Consider the following 21,764-nt stretch of genomic DNA (forward strand, 5'->3'; position numbering starts at 1 on the left):
GGAGCTTCTACTGGGTGGCCACTCCCGAGCCAGGTGTCTGCCCGGGGGCCCGCTGAAGCCAGCGGGGATGAGACACGGGAGCCCGCGCCCCAAGGGGGCTGGGGGGGGGGGGCACCGAGGCGCTTTGGAACCGCCCCCTCCGGGGTGCCAGGCCGAAGGGCAGCCATGCATCTCTGTCCAGTTCTTAGCCGCCAGCCAAAGTGAGGCATTTCAGAGAGATCTCAATTCACTCACTCAGTTTTGATCACCCCTTGACCAGGACAAAGGGGGGGAGGGGATGTGCAGGTTTCCTTGACAGCCTGAAGCCTCAGGGCTACCCTTTTCCAGGTGCTGCCCTGGAGGCCTCTGCCCAGCACCTCTCACTCAAGTGTGGACTTGCCTGTGCAGGGGAGGGCCTGGGGGCTCAGGGGCCCTGACCACCCTGTCTCTGGGCAGCGCCTGCCCAGGGAGCACCTGCAGGGGGCGCTGAGAGGGTACTGGAGCCAAGCCCAACTCTGTGACAGGAGGGGTGGCTGATTTCCTGACCAATCTCTTCAGAGTGGGCCTGTGGAAGCACGGCAGCCCCCAGCCACCCTTCGCAGCCCAACCAGTGCCACGCACCTCTCACGTGCTTCTGTCCCGACGTCCCCAAGCCCAGCACAGAGCCCAAAGTAACCTCACAGGGGGCCTCCTCTCACGGTCCGGCCCAGGGCCCCTGGCTGGCCTGTCCTCCAGAGCCTCCCTGACGACTGACAGGAGCCACCAACAGAGCAGGGTGGTCATCAGAGCCCCCAGGCTGAGGCCTATGGGGAGGGGCTTTCAGCTCCTCAGCCCTGCTGGAGGCCGGGGGTCGGCTCCCACCTCACCACACTCTGAAGCTTGGGCTGAGAGGAGAGCAGAGCCGTCAGTTATCCCCAAGGGGAGCTGTGGAAACCCCATGAGTCAGGCTGCTGCCGGTCACCCTGGGGAGGCTGGCCTGGCCACCCCCAGATTCAGGCTGCCTCACCTCAGCCCTGGCAGCCCCACCCTACCCTGGGCGGCCCTGGGTGCCTTGACTCACGTCCTGCCACCTAGCCTAATTGCCTCTTTCCTGGGCGTCGTTCTGGAAGCGCTGGTCAGAGACCAGTGTCCTTCCCACCTCTTTATCCCTCCATGAAAGCCCGTGACACTAGGTGACATCCCACTGGGCTGAGAACCCACTGGGGAGGAGCTCAACCCTAGAGGGGTGGAGAAAGAGGATGAGGAGGCAAGAAGAAGTAAAAGGGGGCGCCTGGGTGGCTCAGTTGGTTGGGTGACTGCCTTCGGCTCAGGTCATGATCCTGGAGTCCCGGGATCGAGTCCCGCATCGGGCTCCCTGCTCGGCAGGGAGTCTGCTTCTCCCTCTGACCCTCCCCCCCTCATGTGTTCTCTCTCATTCTCTCTCTCTCAAATAAATAAATAAAATCTTTAAAAAAAAAAAAGAAGAAGAAGTAAAAGGAGGGAAGAGGGAGGGGGCGGAGCATCTGGGGCTCCACTGGAGCCCAGACCCCACCTTCTAAGCAAAGGCGGAGCCCAGACTTGGGCTACCCAGAACCCCACCTGCCCACCCCACTGGGACATCCAAGTGAGCCCGACTAGCCCGTCCCTCGAAGAAAGCCCTTTGCCGCCCTGGGCAGGGTGAGGAAGCCAATGGGCACGGACCCCAGCCCACACAGACTTTGGTTGTGTACATGGTGGGTGCCTTGGGACTCCTGGACACCACCACTAGGCACAGAGCACAAATTCAGGTGGTCGTACCTCAGCTTTATTCTCAGGTCCCTCACAAACCAGATACAGCTCAGAGATGGGCCCAGGTCACCCTCCCCAATGAATGGTCCTTGGCTCCCCGCCCAGACCAGGCAGCGAGCTCTCTTGCCCACTTCTGCCCGTCTCCTTCAGCTGGGGGGTCACCCGGAGCCGGCCTCCGTAGCGAGGGCCGCAAGGCAGAGCTGGTGCCCTGGCGAGGAGCTGCTCCTGGGGACCAGCTGTCCCCTCTGTCCACAGGCTTATCCCAGCTCCATCTCAGGGCCCCAGGGTAGGCCTTGGAGGAACTGGGGGCCCAGGCCTCCTTGTCCAAGGACTGGCTCCAGGCGGCCTGGATCCCCGAATTCTTGGGCTGTCGGAGACCCCCACCGGGACTCTGGTGCTGAAAGGACTGCACTCCCAAGCCCCCCGTCCACATGGTGTCACTGGCTGAGGGAAGGGGCAAGAGGGCGTTTCTCCGGCTCCTGCACCTCGAGGCCTGAGGAGGAAGGCTCAGCTCAGGCCACTCCCTCAGGAGCTCCCAGCATTCGAGGAGACCCCCAGGGCCCCCCACCTTCTGCCCCCCCCCCACTGTCCCTTGCAGCTCCCCTCAGCTCCCCCCTCCTCACTCAAGCTGCACTGGCCACCTTGCCCGTCCTTGAACTTGCCAGGCCTTTGCTTCGGCTGTTCCCTCTGCCTGGAATGCTTGTCCCCAGGGATGTTGACAGGAAACTCTCACCTCCAAGTCTTTGCTCCCACTTCACCTCCTCTCTGAGGACTACCCTGAGCACTGTAGTCAAACTCACAACCTGTCCCACCCAGCGCTCCTGATCTCCCCCCTGTGCTCTCTCTTTTCAGAGCGTCGCCACCTCCTAACATTCTGGGGCTGAGCCGCCCAGTGCAGAACCGAGCACCTGAGAAGCGGCCCATCTGAACTTCCATGTGCTGGAGTGTAAAACAGCCGCTGGACTCAAGGACGTAGCAGGAAAAAATAATATAAACTATCTCATTAATAAAAATTAATTAATTAGCTAAATAAATAAATATCTCATTAATGATTTTCCACACTGACTACAGGTTGAAATGGTAACAGTTCTGGTATAATGGGATAAATAAAATGTTATTAAAACTAATTTTACCTGATAAATAAGACCTTAAAAAATAAAGGGGGGAGGGGCACCTGGGTGGCTCAGTCAGTAAAGCGTCTGCCTTTGGCTCAGGTCATGATCCCTGGGGTCCTGGGATCGAGTCCCGCATCGGACTCCCTGCTTAGTGGGGAGCCTGCTTCTCCCTCTCCCCCTGCTCCTGCTCTCTCTTGCTATCTCTGTCTTTCTCTCTCTCCAATAAATAAATAAAATATTTTTTAAAAAATTAAATTAATGGGGCATCTGGGTGGCTCAGTCGTTAAGCATCTGCCTTCAGCTCAGGTCGTGATCCCAGGGTCCTGGGATCGAGCCCCGCATTGGGCTCCCTGCTCTGCGGGAAGCCTGCTTCTCCCTCTCCCACTCCCCCTGCTTGTGTTCCCTCTCTTGCTGTGTCTCTCTCGGTCAAATAAATAAATAAAATCTTTAATAAATAAATAAATAAATAAATAAATAAATATAAAAGATTAAATTAATTTTACCGGTCTCTCTACTTTTCTGATGAGGCTACTGGAAAATTTTAAATTACACATGTAGCTCACATCATATTTCTACTGGACAGGGCCGTTGTAGATAATTATTATTTTTATGCACGTTGTTTACTATCTCCCTCCTGTACCAGAATGTCCCCTGCTGTATCCCCTGCTGTATCCCTAGCACATCCCCTGGCACTCAGTAAAGGCTCATTGTCAAGTAGATGAATGGATGAACCAGGGGCCCCAGGCAGGCCAAATACCCCCACTCACCCTCTCCGTTAGCATCTGCTTTGTGTTCGGACAGGGTCTCGATGGAGCCATGCCATCCCACGCCAGGTCCTGGGGGTGCACAAGGCAGCCAATGGGCCATGGGGACCACAGCAGAGGCAGGCAGGGCTTGCGGGGAGACCCAAGGGACAGGAGAAAGCCAAGGGGTTAGTGGGTCCAAGGGAGCTGGGGAGCAAATGGGAGCAGAGACCCTCATCTCTCACCTTTGCCATGGGAGGTGGGCGCGCCCAGGGGGCCCGGCCTGCGCTGTCGGAATCGCTGCCTGGGGGTGTCCCCAGGGCTGAATGACTCAGAGCTTCGCCCCACAGGGAATCGTGAGCTGAGTTTCCGCCGCTGCCCCCCTGCCAGGGTCTCATCCCGCAGGCAGAGGGAGCTCTGGGCCCGGCGCATGGGTGCCGGGGCAGGGGACCCTGCAAGAGGCATAGGCAGGGAGGGTGTGGAGCAATGCAGGAAAGGGCTGGGCAGAGTGGAGGGGCCGGTGGGGTGACGCTGCAAAGGAGCAAGGAGAGGAGGCTGCAGAGGCAGGGGTAAGGTCTGGGTGAAGGAGGGTGGTGACAGGAGGCTGGCCTGGGCCGGCTCTGACACTAGCTGACTGTGTGACCTGGGGCAAGGCACGTCCCCTCCCTGGGCCTCGGCTTCCTCATCTGTCCCCCACACCCAGCAGCAGCACCTGCGCCTCCTACAGGCTCACTGCAGTTCTCTCTCCTCCTCCAGGAAGCCTTCCCTGACATGACCCAGCCTGAGTCCACTGTGCTTCCTGGACTCCCACAGCTCCCTGCACAGTCCTGACCTTCACTAAAGTCCCCTGCCGCTCTGAGGTCCTAGACACTGCTGTGGATGGGTAGGACGGGGTGCCGGCTGAAGGGATTGTGGCAGGGACGCAGGGTGGGGTTGCGGCAGGGAAGGCCGGGGGGCGGGGGGTACACATGCAAGCCACACCAGATGAAGGGAGAGACGAGAGGCGCTGGCAAGCACCAGGGTGGGGGTAGGAGACATGGGGTAGAGACCATCCTGGTCACCCGGCCCCCAGACCCACCTGTCCCATCTGCCTCCCTGCCCTCGGAGAGCTCCGTCTCTGGGGGGCCCCCCAGGCTCTCGGTGCTGCCAGCCCCATCGGCCCCCAGGCGTGGCCCCCCATGGAGGCCCCCCTCCCGCCGGGGCCGCATCAGCCTCTTCACCTTGTCTGCCAACCAGCTGCCCTTCCTGGGGGCAAGAGGGCACAAGAGGGGGTAAGGCCAGGGAGGAAGGAGGGACAAGAGGGCCACGCTGGGGATGGCAAAGGCCAGGCAAACCCTCATCGGGGCCTGGAGAGGGCAGGGCAGGGGCAGAGGGTGGGAGGATCCCCGGCTCCAGGGGGTGGAGGGGCCCCTCACTTGGTCCGGGGCAGGGGTCCAGGCTCCAGCACTCGGTACTGGTCCATGATCTTCTCCACCAGCTTCTGCTTCTCACGGCGCAACGCATTGAGCTGGTCCCTGCGAGCATGAGGGCGGAGGCGGGTGTGAGGCCGGGCAGGAATGCAGCTCAGGACCCACCGCCACGAGCCTGCCTGCTGTTCGCACACCGCGCTCCGGTGCTGGCAAACTACTACTGTCCTGAGCCCCGGGCGGTCAGCCCCGGCCCTTTCCCGAGGACCCCCGGGGCATCTGCCCATGAGCAGCCAAAGGGGTCTCCGGGACCCGCTCCCCCTCCAGCTTCCAGCAGCCGAGCTGGGCCCACCCACGGCCTGCTCACAGGTACTCGCGCTGCTCGCGGTGCAGGTGGTCCCTGCTCTCCAGGCTGCGCTCCAGGAGGTCCCGGTTCTCCCGGCTCAGCGCCTGCACCTCAGCCAGCAGCTGCCGGTTCTCCTCTTCCTGGGCGCTCCGAAGCTCTGTCAACAGCTGGGGGGGGTGGGGGGCGGCAAGCAGGCGGTAGGGCAGGTGGGGGATTTAATGGGGCTCAGGGTGGCTACCTTCCACCCCCCCAACTCTCCAGCCCCCAGCCGGCCACCACCCATCCCTCACCACACCTCGCACTGCGTGGTCAGCCGACAGGCACTCAGGTCCAGCTGCTGGTTGGACTCACGCAGTCGCTGGCTCTGCACCTCCAGCTGGGCCCGCTCCAGCTCCAGCCGTGCCAGCCGGCCCCGCAGCTCCCCACGTTCACCCTGCAGCTCACCGCGCTCCCGAGACACCTCTGCCAACAGCTTCTGAGCCCTGCAGAGTCCAGAAGAGACGCTCTTCAAGGGCACTCAACCCCCTCCCAGGCCCTCCCACAGGGGCCAGAAGGCCACGCTGAGCAAGAGGCAAAGCGGGACCCCACAGGGACGGTGACTAACTCACCACCAACCCACTTCGCAGACGGGAACACTGAGACCTGGTCCGAGAGGGGCGGGGCTGTGCCAGGGCTGGTACCTGTCATGCTCACTCTGCAGCCTCCGCAGCTCCTCCTCCAGGCCGCGCTGCCGATGCCCGTCCTGCATCAGGCGTTCTCGCTCCGCCAGCAAGGCCATCTCCTGCGCCTCCACGCTGGCCCTCTGGGCCTGCAGCTGCTCGTGCCTGGGATGCACAGGGACTGAGAAGGCTGCAGAGACCTGGGGCCGGGGCAAGTGTGCGGCTGGACTATCGGGACCTAGGGGTCTGCCCTCTCCTAAGCACCGGCCCCCAAACAAAGCGAGGGGGCAGAATGCCCGGCGAGGTGCCCACCACTCCCCATGATGAACGAGCCTCAGGGTGAGCTCACCCCGGGGCCCAGCCACACATGAGACCACGGCAGCAGAGGTGGCTGAGTTGAGTGGTGGTCCTTGGGGAGGGGGCCGGGGGCGGTCAGAGCCACGCAGGCCAGGGGTGCTGGGCAGAGAAGCCGGGAGTCTGGGGGAGGCTCACCGGCCCTGCAGCTCCCGGTGGGCCAGCTCCAGCGCCCGCATGTTAGCCTTGAGGTCACGGTGCCGGACCAGCAGTCCCTCTAGCTCAGCCTCCTGCCGCCGCTGCAGCTGGGCCAGGGCCTCGTGATCCCGCAGCAGAGCCTGCTGCTGCCCCCGGGTCTCCTCCTGGGACTGCCGGGCCACCCGCACCTCCTCCTCCAGCACCCCCAGCTTCTTATGCAGCTCCTGGCCCTGCATCTCCAGGACAGACTTCTCAGCCTAGACAGAAGAGGGGGTGCAATCCCAGTTCCGAAAGCGGGTAAGGGACAGGGGGCAAAAGGCAAGGGGCAGGGCAGAGAATACAGAGAGAACTAGGGAGGAGGCCGAGTGCTAGAGAGGAGGTGACAGGGAGCAGAAAGCAGAGGCGGGGGTGAGTGGGCAAGGAGAGGGGAGTGGTATCATGGAGATGGGCGCTGGTGCCAGGCTGTGGAGGGGAGGGCAAGAGGCACAAGGCAGGGGTGGGACAGATGAGGCTGGGGTGGGAGCAGGGAAAGAGGAAGGGACTAAGGGCTGGCTGCTGAGAGGGATGGAGCTGAGCCAGAAAACAGCACAGAGGTGAGGCGGAAGGGGGAAGGCTCAAGGGGAAGGAGCAAGTAGAAGTGAGCAGGAGCGGGGTTAGAGGGGTGCAGAATGGGGTGGTTAGGAGGTCAGGGACTAGGGAACAGGGAGGGCAGCCAGCTGGGAGCTAGGGCAGAGAAAAGGGCAGACAGCAGTGGAAAGGGGGCCTGAGATTGGGCAGGGGGTGGGGCACCCAGGCCACACCCACCTGCAGGCGGCTGCTGTACTCCTGGGCTCGCTGACTCTGCAGCAGGAGCTCCTGGGCTCGCCCCTGCAGGCTCCCCAGCTGCCCCTCCAGGTGCTGCAGCTGTCCCTGCAGAGCCACCTTCTCGGCCACCAGTGTTGCATTCTGCGCGTTGCATTTGGAAGGGAGGGGGGTTAGCAGGGGCCGGGTCACTGGGGCAACCCCCTCCCTGTGCCTGCCACGGTCACACTCACACTGCGCTCCACCTCGATGAGCCGCCCACTCTGGGCCCCCGGGGTCTTCAGCTCAGCGTGCCCCTCGGAACCCAGCCCCTCGGGGCCCTGGCGCAGCTGCAAGGAGAGGCCCCGGGAGGTCACTTGGGGGCGTGGAGGAGGCCGGAGGATAGTGCAGGGACCTAACCCAGGGGACTCTCACCCCTTGGGCAGCACCGCTGCCCCATCCCTCCATCACAGGGGTCCCCCACCCCCCCGTGCTCCTGGCTCCCACAGGTCCATCTGTCACTCTCTGTCTGCCCTGCTCCACGTCGCTCAGTTCTACAGCAGGGCCTGGCCTCTGCCTGGGCCACTTCTCTCTTCACCCTGCTCTTCCTCCCGGCCCCAGTTTCAACACCACTTTCCCCCGACCAAGCCTACGTGTACGTGTTAGGGGCTCTGCTGGGTGCCCGCTGTCCCCTGACACCCCGTGTTATGGCGGCCTGTGTCCTTGCCTGGTCTTGGGCCCCACCACAACCTGGAGCTGAGCCCTGAGCTGGGAGCCTCAGAAACAATGGCCAGCCAAGAACAAGGGCAGTAACTGAGCTCACTCGGGAGTGGTGAGGCCCCAGAGACAGCTGGCACCTCAGAGCAGAGCCGCTGGGGTCTGTCCATTGGAGGAATGAGGGCAACAAGGCCCCCCAGAAGACTACAAGGCCTGGGCAGAGTCCGCCTGACCCCCAGCACGGGGCGATCTCCAATAGGCCCCCAGATGGGGCACAAGGCAAGCAAGTGGCCCAAAATCAAGGGGCAAGACCAGCGCGGGGCTGGAGGGACTGAGCACACGCAGCCCCGGCTGTCCACAGGCAGGATGGAGGGCGGGGTGGGACGAGGCTCCCAGCACCCAGGGCCGCAGGCCTCACCTGGACCAGCTCCTCTTCCAGCTGCAGAGCCCTGGTCTTGAGCTCCCTCAGGGCCTCCTCCTTGCTGGTGGCCGCCGCCTGAAGCTCTGCTTCCAGCCGCTGCTCTAGGCCCTGGTACCTGCCAGGAGAAGCCGTGGCACCAACCCCTCCCCAAGCCCTAGCTGCCCCCTCTCTGCCCCTGGGGCGACACCCTCACCTCTGGTGCTGAAACTCTTGTTCTCGCAGAAATTCCTGGCGCTCCAGAGCCGCCTGTTCCAGCTCACTCTGCAGGTGCTCCAGCCGCGCCCCCAGCTCCCGGCCCCGCACCACGGCCTTCTCTAGCTCCTGAGGGCAGGCACAGCGGGCTCAGGGCCCGGAGGGAAGACCACCAGACTCACCCGGGGAGGGGGGGGCGGGGGGGCCACATTCCAAGGCCTGAGCGTCTGGAGGCCTAGCTTTCTGTCCTTCCTCTGTCACCCTGGGCAAATATCTTTTTTGTTTTGTTTTGTTTTTGTTTTTAAGTGGGCTCTCACGACCCTGAGATCAAGAGTCACGTGCTCTACTGATGGAGTGAGCCAGGTGCCCCACCCTGGGCCAAGATCTTTACCCCTTTGGGCTTCCACTCCCCGACAGGGAGCAAAGCCTGGCCACCTTGTGGAGTGACTACGGAAGACTGGGATCGTAAGCCTGGCAGCGGGTGAGGGAGGCCCCTGGTCCAGGACTCAGAGACACTCGCCGGGCAAGTGTCTTTACCTCTCTGAGCCCACGGTTCCTCGTGCGCCCAGTGGCAGTTAGACGTGTCCTACGTGCTGAGGCCATGCGGGCCACGTGAGGGAAAGAGGGGCTTGGAGGAGGCAGATCTCAAGAGTGCTCTGGGCCACAGGGGGAGGGCGACAGAGGACAGGAACTTGGTGAGTGTCGGGCCCAACCACAGTGGGGGCTGGCGGGTGGGGAGAGACGCTGCGGGCCAGGCCGGGCCAGGCATCCTGTGGCGGTTGGGCCACACCATTGCGGAAGGGGGCAGAGTGGGCCGCAGAGGGAGATAGGCCAAACCATTCTGAGGTGCGGGGGCCCTGGCAGGATGAAACCACAAGGAAGGGCCGACTGGGACCAGCTGCCTACCAAAGCCTTACTCTGGACACTGAGTCTACAGCCTCTGCTTTGATCTTCCCGGTTTTGCAATCCCACTGAGCCTCCCCTGGGGCCACTGCCTCTCACTGAAAAACTACAAGTCCCCCTGCTCCCTGCTGGCCCACCTCCACGAGAGCCCAAGGGCTAAGGGGTAGAAAGAACAGTGGAACCGATGAAGAGACTTGAACCTCAGGCCAGACCGCGGAACTGGCCCCCTCCAGGCCCTGGCCACGGCCCTCAGCGCCGCGCCCCCTGCACTTGCAGCCCACGGGATGCCACCTGCCCTCAGGGACGCCACCTGCCCTCGGTTCCCCAACCCCTCCCCCTGCCCCGCCGGGGCTAGCCAACTCCTCCTACACCACACCCAGTCATCACCAGGAACTGCCTGCCCAGGAAATCTCACAAAATTCCCCTTTGTCCTCAGGCTCTTCCACGGGCTCAGTCCTCAGAGCACACCCTCCCCTCCCCTGCACCTCCCCCTACCCTCACCTGCCCGGCCCACCTGCCCGCATTGCCACTCCACAGCTGCCCCCAGCTCTCTACAGCGTCTTACAGTCTTATGGGATCCTGTAAGGCAGGTCATTTGTATTCCAGTTTCCCAGGAGACAAACAGGTTAAGGAGCTCACCCCTAACCGCACAGCCAGTAGGCAGGGGATCTGGGCTAGAAGCCAGGTGTGCCTGGCAGCATCTCTCAGTCACATCCTACACAGTGAACCCCAGAGACTCCCTCTCGGCCTTACCTTCCCGCCCACACCCCCATTATCCCACTCCCCAGGCCTGCCCTGCCCTATGCCTAACCCGGGTCGACCCAACAGTGTGTTCCCCGCTCCTCTCCGCCCGCCCGAGGGGTCTCAGCAAATTACTCCTCCTCTCTGAATCTCAGTGACCTTGTCTGGACAATAGGGATGAGACTGGAAACTGCTCAGCTGGAAGATTCGATTCCTCGTCTCCAGCACACTGTCCCCCAGCAGCCCGGGGCCCCCTGGCCTGAACATCCTTCCCATTGCCTCCTAGTCTCCTCGGCTTCCCCCGAGGGGCCTTGCAACATGAGTACCTGACAACTCTGCTCCCTTCAATGCTCCACTGGGTTTAAAGGTTATTGCCCTCATGTGAAGGTCACGGAGGTCATTTCCTTCCCAAGAACAACCACAACTCCTTCCTTAGCTTGAAAGGAAGATGAGGCCCTGCCCAGTAGGAACCTGCTAGTGAATCCTCTGCCTAGCCTCCCTCCACTTCCCACCTCACACCCCCCCCCCACGCCTCCTACAGGCTCACTGCAGTTCTCTCTCCTCCTCCAGGAAGCCTTCCCTGACATGACCCAGCCTGAGTCCACTGTGCTTCCTGGACTCCCACAGCTCCCTGCACAGTCCTGTCTCCACCCCAGACCCTGAGAGCCCCCCCCAGTACGGGCGTTAGGCTGCCTGGTACAGCCCCTGGCGCCAAGGAGATCCCTGTCAACATGCGTGAGCCCATGAATGAAGGGGTTTCCAGGTCTCTCTCCTCCATCCCCCATCCCAGCCCCAGGCGGCCTCACCTGCCTCCTGATGGCCGCAGGCTCCCCTGCACACCAAGGGGACCCTCCTCAAACCCAGCCTCACACAGGTTTGCCCACACGCTTGGGTGGCTTTCCCTGCCTGGGGACGGAATACTGCCACCAGCAAGGCTGGCCCAGCACGTCTCTCCGGCCCTGTTCCTGCACCTGCCAGGTCCCTAAGCAGCGTTAATGCCTTCAGGTCTCTGCACATGCCGTTCCCTCTGAATGAAATGGCCTTCCCACCTAGTGGAATCTTGACTGCTCCTAGGAACCTTCTCCAAAGCCTCCTTGCCCCCACCCTGGCACTAGCTCCCTCCCCCATGGCTCCTGCACCCTTTACAGCACCTGAGTGGCTCAGCTAGTTGAGTGTCTGACTCTTGATTTCAGCCCAGGTGGTGATCTCGGGGTTCTGGGATCGAGCCCCACGTTGGTGGGGGAGGAAAAAATCCCTGCTCAGCGGGGAACCTACTTCTCTCCCTCTCCCTCTGCCCCTCCCCCTGCTCTCTCTTTCTCTCTAAAATAAATTTTAAAATAATAATAATAATCAACATGTCTGGGGGCACCTGGGTGGCTCAGTCAGTTAACCATCTGACTGTTGATTTCGGCTCAGGTCATGATCTCGGGGTCGTGAGATGGAGCCCCGTGTTGGGCTCCGCGCTGGGCTAGAGTCTGCTTGAGAGGCACTGTCTCCTTCTCCCCTACCCCTCTCCCCCTCTCTAAAAAATAAAAATAAACAAATAAATATTTTTTAAAAAATAATCAACATGTCTTGAGCCTTTGCCCAGCATAAACGAGGCTCATCACACGGTTATCTCCCTTGGTCTTCCAAAAGACCCACTGAGATGGCGATGAAGAGCACCCCCAGTTTAGGGAAGGAGGAATAGGGGGTTGGTGAGTCAGCTACCACAGTCAGAGATCCAGGATTGGCACCCAGGCAGTCTGGCTCCATAGCCATACTCTTATCCCCTCCTACAGCCCACCCCACCAGAGGTAGGGGACATCAGTCCTGTATCCCGGGCCAAGCACCTTTCGGAAGGCAGGGGTGGACTTCACCTTTCGCTCTCCAGCCCCAGCTAGGTGCCGAGCACTCCAGGGCCACAGATGGAATGAATAACCCAAACCCCAGCAACTGACCCAGAAACGCGCTTCCGATCCCAGGCTGTGAGCCCCAACATACCTCCTTGAGGGCCTGCCTCTCCCTCTCAGCCTCCTTCAGGTGCTGGTGGCCCTCGTTCTCCAGCACCTGCAGCCGCTCCTCAGCTGCCTCAGCCCGGGCCCTCAGTCTGGGCGCCTCACGCTCCCACTGCCTCCGCTCTCGGCCTGTGGCTGCCAGGGCCTCTGTCAGTGCCTCCCGTTCCCTCGACGCGGCCTCCAGCTCCCGGCCGGCTGCCTCCACGGCCTCCCGCAGCCGAGCCTGCTCCCGGGCCTGGGCCTCCACCTCCCCCTGGGCCTCGGTCTCTGCCTTCCGTGCCTGAGCCAGCTCCTCAGAGAGGCGGGCAGCCTCCGTGCCTCGGGCCTCCAGCCTCCGGGCCTGGGCCTCTAGCTCCGCTCGAAGGGCCTCAGCCTCTTTCCTGAGCTGCACCACCTCCTCCCTTAGGGCCTCCTGCTCTGGGACACCACCAGCCAGGATCTCCCCTGGGATCGGCCCTTCCCAGGTCTGGGCCTCTGGCACCCCTTCCAACTTCTGCTGTGGATTTTGCTGGCCTGGGTCCCCAGCCATCCCCTCCAGCTTCTGTTCATGCTCTCTGGCCTCTCTCTGCCCTTGGGGTAGGTCCAGCCCTTGGCCTGGGGTCTCCTGCTCCTCCAGCTGCCCACGGAGGCTGAGCTCTGAGGGTCCAGGCTTGCTTGCAGGGCCCTCTTGCCTCAGTACCTGGGCTTTGGGCCCTGGCTCTCCAGTCTCTCCTCCCAACAGCTCGGCCTGAATTTCCACCCCTGGAACTTGAGGCGAGACCACAGCGCTGGGGATCTGGAGAAGGGCTCCATGGCCAGCCTTCTCCAGGGACTCCTGTGTTGCTACCGCACGGCCTGATTCCTGGATGGTCAAGTCTGAGGTCTGGGGGGCCGCGGCAGCCACCTGGAGGGGTCTCTCTATCACCTGTGGGTCTGAGTCAGAAGCCTGGGGAGGCACAGCTACTCTCTCAAGGGCCGAGTCTGATACCGGGGGAGCCAGGTCCAAGGCCTGGGTGCCTTCATCCCCCACCTGGCCGGCCAAACCCTGGGGGCCCAGGTCTGAGGCCAGGCAAGTCTGGGGAGTCACATCCAGCTCTGGAACCAAGGAGTCCTCGCTCTGCTCCTCCAGCAGGGGGTGCTGAGGGTACATGAGAGGAAGGGTTAAGCCCCCAGGAGGAGGCAAGGAAGGACCCGCTAGGAAGGTTGGGGGAGGGGACTCACCTGGCCCCCAGGCTGCCCCTGGAGCACCTGCAGAAGGGCCCGAAGCTCCCGATTCTCCCTCTCCAGGGTCTGCAGCCGCCCGGCCTCTGCCTCTCTCACTTCATCATGAAGGGAGGGGGCTGCTCCTGGCACGGGTGCTGGGACATGTGAGATGAGGTTAGGACCCCTCCCTACACTTTGCCATGATCCCTGGTTCCTCCCACACACCCATAGACCCTCCCCCCGCCACAACACCTTGGGAAGAGAATGAAGTCAGAAGCCAGCCCACTAGAGTTGCAGGAAAAGAGGCAGCCAGCCCCACATCTGCAGCCCCTCTACCGGGGCCCTGCTCACCCTCCCCGGGAGAGCCCAGGGGCGGCTCCAGGCTCCGCTGAAGCTCCAGCTCCAGCTCCACATTCTCCTCTGCCAGGCGCTCCACCTGTTGCCGCAGAGTGTCCAGCTCCTGGGGGAAGGGCAGGGTCAGACAAGCCTTCCCCACCATGGCCAGGCCAATGTGTGGGCTAGATCACTAGGGGAAACAAGGAGTCAGGGGTCACAGGGCGCTCTAGAGAACTCTGAGGGACCACTGGGGCCACCAGGGGTCACAGATGACAGAGTGACTGGGGGTCACTCGGGCAATCTCACCGCATGGGCCTCGCCCAGACGGGTCCGCAGCAGCAGATTCTCACGCTGAGTCTCATGCAGCCTAGCACAGCGCTCTTGAGCAACCTCCAGCTGCTCCTCCAGTAGCGCCTTGGAGGCTTCCAGAGTCCCGGAGAGAACCCGTTCCTCCTGGTGGGGAGCAGAGACACCCGGGATGTGATGCTGCCCCCAAGCACTCCAGGGCCACAGACGCTGCCTTCCCTCCCTCATCTGACCCTGCACCCCTATGCTCTCCAGGCCCCGCCTCCCCCTCCCACCTGCCCCTCCCTCTCCAGGGTCTATCCAGGTACCACTTCCCCAGCACCTGGCCCCGCCCCCTCCTGTGTAGGCCCCGCCCCTTCTCTCCAAGAACAACCTCCCAAGGCGGCATCCCTCTAGGCTCCACCGCGAAGGGCTCTCTCCAGACAGTTCCTCCCCTGCACTCGGCCCCACCCTCCTCTCCAGGACCTACCCTTACCTACGGCCCCCACCTCTCCCCTCCATCCCCCCCATTCTCCAGAGGGCCTTTCCCCCAGACACCACCTCACCCATTTCTCCTGGTCGCGACTGTTCTATCCATTTGACGTCGCCCTCTCTTCTCCAGGCCCAAATTCGCCCCCCGTCCTGGCCCACCCCATCCCCGGCAGGCCCCGCCTCCCGGCCCCGCCCGCGCCCCGCCCTCTCCAGGCCCCGCCTCCCGTCTCACCTCCAGCTGGCTTTTGCAAGCCTCGGCCGCCTGTAGCCGCTCGCGACAGCGTCGCAGCTCCTCCTGCAGGCGGGGCAGGCGACCGGCCCGCTCCCGCAGCGCCTCTACCTCCTCGCGGTACAATTCGGCCCGCTTGGCCTGTCCCGACAGCGCCTGGGCCTGAGCCAGACGGTGCGGAGCTGGGGTCGGCCAGCCGCGGGCCAGAGGGATTAGGGAGGGGAAGGAGCCCGGGTGGCGGCAGGCGATGGGACAGAGGAGGCGTGGGGAGAGGGCTAGGGAATGCGGCAGCGGCGGGGAGCATCTGAGCGCACCTCCTGGCGGAGCCGTCGGATTTCGGCCTCCAAGCCCTGCACCTCCGCCTGGGAGTCTAGCAGCAGCTCGACCTTCTCCTCCCTGAAGAAAAGGGACGCTGGAGGGGTGTGGGGACCCAGAACCCCCAGGCCTGATCCCACCCGTTTCCATCCACGTCTAATCTGCCCCTCTCCCTCCAGGCCTACTTCCCAGACGGGGGTACTCACAGCTCCTGCCTCAGGCGCCGCAGCTGGGCCTTGGTGTTGGCCAGCTGCAGGGCCAGGTGGTGTGAGGGGCCCTCTGGGGGAGTCCTGGCAGGAGCCTCTGGCAACAAGGGGGCCGGCTGTCTCTCCAGCAGCAGTTCAGCCAGCCGCTGTGGGAAGTCGAGGGTCAGAAACCAGAAGTAACGCATCCCATGCGCCCCAGTCACCACAAGCCACGTCTGGCTCTTGAAGCTCTGCTGGTCCAAGACCCTCATCCCCAACCCCACATCTGGGCCCCAACCTCCATCCCCCCCCATATCTGGGTCCCTGCAGTCCTCCCATTCCTCCACCTGGGTCACAAAGCCCCCTACCTGGGCCCCCATATCACGCTCCCGTGCCAGCCTTAACAAAGTCCCCAGGAGGCTCCGGGACAGCATCTCCAGTTCCGGAGGCTCCAGCTCCCCAGGCTCGGGCCCAGCCAGTGCCAGCACCACACCGGCCCCAGGCTGCGTCACCTGGGCGGGTAGGGAGAGCAGTTCAGCGGAGGAAGGTGAGGGGCAGGGTGCCCCCAGCTGGCAGTGCCAGTCCCAGGCTATCGACCAGCCCAAGTACCTCCTGGATGGCAGCAGCCAGCTCACTCTGGACCTCAAGACTGAGGCCCTGGATGTGTCGGATGAAGAGTTCCCGGTGCTCACACTGCAGGGAGACCAGGTGGAAATGCCGGCACAGGAATCCCCCACGTCTTCGTCTTCCACAGAGGCTGAACCCTACCCTTCCCTCCCCTGCTCACCTGCACTGACGCCCCCAGCAAGAGCCGAAGGATGCCTTCCAACTCCTCCACCGCCTCCTCTGCAGAGCACAAGCCACAAAAAGTTACAGGCGGGGTGAGGGGATAGAAGCAGGAAGGGGTAGTAGGAGAGAGCACCTGAGAAGGGGTCAAACCCCAACGTCTGGAGGTCTGGGGGTGGCGACAGGATCAGCAGCTGCAGCTCCTCCTGGGGGCAGAGGAGACAGGACCTAAGAGAGGGGCCTTCCCACAGGGGCCTCCCAGGCTCAGCCTCCCCTTCCCAGCCCCTCACCTGGTAGAAGTCCCTCAGCCGGCCCCACAGGTGGTTCAGGTTCCGCACCCGCCAGGATGAAGGAGCATCACGGCCCGCGACCACCCGAGGTCCCCCTCGAGAACTAGGAGCTCTGTGGGCACAGGGAGCTAGGTGGGGGGCCCCATCAAGGCCCCACCTCCCCCAGTCAGGCTCCACCCGCCAGCCCTCAAGCTCCTCCCAGTAGCCTGTGGGGGTAGGGGCCACCTCAGACTCCTAGGCCGGCCTGGGGCTTCTTACATGATGCCCAGCACCCGGAGGAGCAGGGCCCCATCGCTGAGATGCAAGAACTTCTTCTCCGGGCAAAGGGGCCCCTCTCCTTCCTCCTCCTCTTCCCCCTCCGGCTCCTCCGCCTCTCCCACCAGGCCGGCCAGTCCCAGCGCCTGTGGGGAGCCGAGACAAGTCAGCCAGCCGGTTAAGAACTCCCCTCCCAGCAGAGTGACTTCCAGCCCCTCGGACCTGCCTCCTGAGCCCACGCAGCCTCCTCCTCACCTCTTCCCCAAATGCCCCTGCCCCCTGCCCCATGGCTCCCTCGACTTCTCCAGCCCCACATCTGTGCCCACCCCTGCCCTCAGCACCTCCCCGCCCCCCACGCTGCCGGACCCTCCTCCAAACCCAGCACCAGCCCCTCCCTGCTGCTCACTTCCCTTTCCCAGCCGCCTCCCACCTGCCCCCTCACCCAGGTGGCCAGGCTCCCACTCAGGAAGTCTTTGAGTCTGGGCCCCTTGCCCCCATCCATGACAGGGCCAGGGTGTTGGTCCGGCTGTGGCAGCTACACCTGCCCTGAGAGGAAGAGGAAGTTCCCCTGGTCGGGGATCCCGGGGCCCAGCCACAGACACCCTGTGCAGCTTCCTCCTTCCGGGAGCAGGCGGGCCTCTGCACCCCCAGAGTCCTGCCTCAGCCCCCACCTCGCCACCCCACATCCTCCCGGCATCTCCGCAGGGCCACAGGGTCGGCACGGAGGTTAGCTGGGGAAGGTGGGGTCAGGGCCATCCGGGAAGGTGGGGTCAGGGCCATCCGGGAGGGACGCCCGCAGCTCTCCTGGCGCAGGGGACCATGGCGGGGGAGTCCGCCACGCTTCTGGAAACTTGAAACTAGAGATGGGGACCTCGGCCTCGCATCTTCCAGGGCCTCTGCAAGGACTCTGGGCCTCGTGTGGTGAGTCTGGGCGTCCACACCTGCCTCCTCTGATTTGCCCAGCTTCGCTTTCCCCTCCATGTTTCTCAAACTCACCCAAGCTCCGCCCCCAAACTGGGAAGCCTGCGTCAGACGTCGCTGCCCCTGCAAATCTCCTCCGAACCCCAGCCAGGAGTGAGCCCCCGTCCTCTGCCCCACCCTCCCCCATCTCTCTGCACACCAGACTGAGACAGGAGGTCTGGGCCATGGACGTGTGACCTCACAGGCCTCAATTTCCCGTCCGTACAAGAAGAGGCTTGGTCTCCAGCCTCTGAGGGAAGCGCTGTAGTGCAAGGACCGGCAGCCTGTATCCTGCTCACCCCCGGCCCTGCAGTGCAGAGGCCTGCAGCATGTCTCGTAGACAGGCCAGGAGGACCTCCCAGGCCCCCACTGCGCACTATGGGGACTCCATTCACTCTTTCATCCACCAGCGCCTTGCCAGACACAGCTAGATACTGGGATGTGGTGAAAGTCACCTAGTCCCTGCACCCACAAGCCTCGGGAACCAGGGAGATGGCTGCCCCCCAAAATCACACACGCACTCAAAATGTAACATTGCAGCTATACTATGTGCATGAACAGTGAAGGGACTGACTCCTGGGGATGGTCAAGGAAGGCATCCTGGCGGGGGGGGGGGGGGGCGGCTACACGATGAAGCTGAGATGGGGAATGATTGGGTGAAGAAGGCAAAGAGGGGAGGAAGGAAGAGCGCAGGAACAGACCGTGCAAGGGCTCTGCGGTGCCTGGAAGCCCTGCCCAGTGCAAAGTTCAGAGATTATTCATGTGTTGTGGATTCCAAGACCCTTTCTTGCTCCCCCTTAAATCTCCTCACCGGCTTACATGGTAGAGTTGCTTTCTGGCTGGCTGCAGTCCTGACATAGTTGTCATTGCCTGCTCGTGCCCACACTTCAGAAGCAGCAAACCCTGCAGACAGAAAGGGCGTTAGCAGCTTGGAAGGAAGGCCCAGAGGCAAGAGCTGAGTGAGCACTCCCTTAACCCCAGGGACTTAAAGGGTGCGAGCCCCCAGAGAAGAGAACCAGACTTGTCAGTACACTCCCCAAGCAGAAATCTATTCCGAAGCTGGCTTGCAACAGCTCCTGCAGCTGTCGGTTTCAGGGTTGTCAAGGTTGTCTTTTTTTTTTTTTTTTAAGATTTTATTTATTTATTTATTTGACAGAGACACAGCGAGAGAGGAAACACAAGCAGGGGGAGCGGGAGAGGGAGAAGCAGGCTTCCCACCGAGCAGGGAGCCCGATGTGGGGCTCGATCCCAGGACCCTGAGATCATGACCTGAGCCGAAGGCAGACGCTTAACGACTGAGCCACCCAGGCGCCCCAGTTTCAGGGTTGTCTTATGAATAGTTGGGGGACCGGGGGGCTGTGCTCCAGCACTCACCATGACTCACTGGAGGAGGTGGTGGTGAAACCCAGACATCACGCCTCCGTCCCCATCGGACTCTAAATGGGAAGGAGTTTTCCGAACACCATAAAACAACTTATTTTGCTTCCAGTTTCCTTTTTGTGTGTTGCCTCCAAATTATATATGATGAGAATCTCCGTCTAAGTCAAAAAGAGCTCCTTCGGGAAGCATAAAGTAAAGGTCTAGTGATGAAAGAGACTTGGGACGTAGTCAACCGGCAGCATTCTTGTCTTCCCTGAGTGGCATCTTTTACAATGGATGACATCTTAGATTTGATGAAATATGGGGTAATACCAACCATGGCAGACAGGCTTACCAAGAGCCAGTCATGGTTACAAGAACTTCACGCTTGGGACGCCTGGGTGGCTCGGTCGGCTGAGCGTCAGACTCTTGGTTTCAGGTCATGATCTCGGGGTCATGAGATCGTGCCCCGCGTCAGGTTCCACGCTCAGCATGGAGTCAGCTTGAGATTCTCTCTCTCCCTCTCTCTCTCTCTCAAATAAATAAATAAAATCTTTAAAAAAAAAAAAAGGTAAGGGGCACCTGGGAGGCTCAGTTAAGCATCTGCTTCGACTCAGGTCATGATCCCAGAGTCCTGGGATCCAGCCCCACATTGGGCTCCCTGCTCCTCAGGGAGTCTGCTTCTCCCTCTGTCTGCCACTCCCCCTGCTTGTTCTCTCTCTCTCTGTTAAATGAATAAATAAAATCTTTTTTTAAAAAAGTACTTTAGGCTTATTGACTTATTTGTGTTGGACTAATAATACGTGACCTAAGGACTAAGGGTCTCTAATTCACAGAGGGGGAAACTGAGACTCAGAGAGGTTACTAACCTGCCCAAAGTCACACAGCTATTAAGTGGTAGAACCAACCAAAGGAAGGCAGTGGGGCCACTGTGTAAAGAGCAAGGAGCTCACGGCCATGGCGAGCCAGGTCTCACCAGGCAGTGGGAAGGCGTGCAGGGCAGCAGAGCACAGCCATTGTTCATCCCTGCTGAGATGCAGCTGGAAATGCAGATAATCCTCTCAGAGGGTTGTTATGAGGATTCCATGAGCTGGGGCCCAGCTGAAGCGTTCATTAAATGGTCCCCCCGGTGTGGTTGTTATCTTTAGTATTAATAATATCAAGGGTCCATCCAGATTTGACCCTCTGTGGCTCTTAACTTCTATTTGCACCCCCTGCCCCGAGGATTCCAGCCCAGGAAGTCCTCCCAGAGAGCCTGCTTGGGGTTAGCCAAGCGCGGTGACTAGGCCTCATCCCTTGGCTGCCAAGGGCCCCTGCCTTGCTCAACATCTCCCAGGCACACCCTTCTTCAAGCCTCGGAGGCAGGCGCTGGGTCAACGATGGCTTTCACATCCGTCCCTCCACACACGCCTGGCTGCCCCTCAACCCTCTTCTCTGACTCGCTCCAGCTGAGTCAGGCCCAGGGAGGCTTCGGGGAGAGGGGAAGGGAGGGACGGGCCTCTTTAAAAAATAAAAAAATAAAAATACATAAACCATGTCTTGTTGACAAATATTTTATTTTTTTTTATTTTTATTTTTTATGTTTTAAAGAGTTTATTTGACAGTGAGAGAGGGAACACAAGCAGGGGGAGTGGAAGAGGGAGAAGCAGGCCCTCCACTGAGCAAGGAGCCCGACGCGGGGCTCGATTCCAGGACCCTGGGACCATGACCTGAGCCGAAGGCAGACGCTTAATGACTGAGCCACCCAGGCGCCCCTGTTGACAAATATTTTAAATGTTTGCAGTGCTATGGTGTCTGCCCTTCTCAGATATCTTTGTCTGGCAGGTTGTTTGTTTGTTTTTTTAATTTTATCTATTTATCTATTTTGAGAGAGAGAAAGAGAGAGCTGACTCTGAGATCATGACCTGAGCCTAAATCAAGAGCCTGATGCTTCACCAACTGAGCCCCCCAGGCACCCCTCTGGCACTTTTTTTTTTTTTTAAGATTTTATTTATTTATTTGAGAGAGAAAATGAGAGACAGAGAGCGAAGAGGGCAGAGGGAGAAGCAGACCCCCTGCTGAGCAGGGAGCCCGATGCGGGACTTGATCCCGGGACTCCAGGATCATGACCTGAGCCAAAGGCAGTCGCTTAACCAACTGAGCCACCCAGGCGCCCCCTCTGGCACTTTTTAAGGGAGTTCATCTCCTACTACTGACAGCATGGGGATCCAGGAGGCAGGCAAGAAGCAGAGAAAGACAGACAGACAAATGGACAACTTAATCAACGGCAATCTCCTCCCTCGGGGCTCAGCTTCCCCATCTTCACAGGGTAGGAGTGGGAGGGATGCCATCTCCCAGTTCCCTTCTGGTTTTGAATTCTCTAGATAGCCCTGGTCCGACCCCAGAGGCCAGAGGCAGGAGGGTTTGAGGGAGCAGAGCCCAGGGCAGCCAGGACAAGTGGTGGTCAGGGCCAACCAGAGCCTGGGACCAACCAGGGCTGAGTCAGAGGGCCACTTTCGCCCCTTGCCTGCAGCAGGCCCAGAGCCCCACCGGGCACCCCTCTGGCCTGGCCAGGGCCCAGTCCCGTAACCAGAAAGTTCAGGGCCCCAAGCTCAAGAATTAAAAACAAAACAAAACAAAACAATCTCCAGGGCCTTCTGGGCACCTGGGCTTCTGGTGTTGGGTCTGAGGAACTCCCTCCTCCCCACCCAAGTGCTAAGAAGGGGTGGTTTTCCTACCCACCATTTGGGGGTGGAAATAATGGAGCCAGAGCGGGCCAGGAGCAGAAACGCCCAGTGGGGTGGCCTGAACCAGCTGCCCGATGGAAGGAGGCAGGGGGAAGCCAGAGTCAGG

The 21,764-nt window shown here is 61.2% G+C and overlaps 1 protein-coding gene across 1 annotated transcript; it reads right to left on the reverse strand.

Annotated features, from left to right (window-relative positions):
• Window positions 1-8: 8 nt before the first annotated feature.
• Window positions 9-17,654, reverse strand: CCDC88B (coiled-coil domain containing 88B). Its single transcript, XM_045893386.3, has 27 exons — window positions 17,056-17,654; window positions 16,617-16,759; window positions 16,359-16,470; window positions 16,205-16,274; window positions 16,070-16,128; window positions 15,892-15,975; window positions 15,651-15,794; window positions 15,304-15,449; window positions 15,097-15,178; window positions 14,786-14,944; window positions 14,083-14,229; window positions 13,792-13,900; window positions 13,459-13,595; window positions 12,245-13,375; window positions 8,619-8,746; window positions 8,423-8,540; window positions 7,542-7,637; window positions 7,312-7,452; window positions 6,508-6,764; window positions 6,037-6,180; window positions 5,652-5,838; window positions 5,378-5,523; window positions 5,020-5,118; window positions 4,683-4,849; window positions 3,850-4,056; window positions 3,629-3,697; window positions 9-2,239 (listed from the first exon to the last, which is right to left on the reverse strand). Exons 1-27 carry the CDS (start codon window positions 17,113-17,115, stop codon window positions 2,184-2,186), a joined length of 4,398 nt encoding a protein of 1,465 aa, XP_045749342.1. The 5' UTR covers window positions 17,116-17,654; the 3' UTR covers window positions 9-2,183.
• Window positions 17,655-21,764: the final 4,110 nt, after the last annotated feature.

Source organism: Mirounga angustirostris, unplaced genomic scaffold (genome assembly GCF_029215605.1).
Source record: "Mirounga angustirostris isolate CCGP_5_RB_7025 unplaced genomic scaffold, mMirAng1.0.hap1 SCAF_13, whole genome shotgun sequence".
In the NCBI taxonomy this organism is placed as follows: Eukaryota; Metazoa; Chordata; class Mammalia; order Carnivora; family Phocidae; genus Mirounga; species Mirounga angustirostris.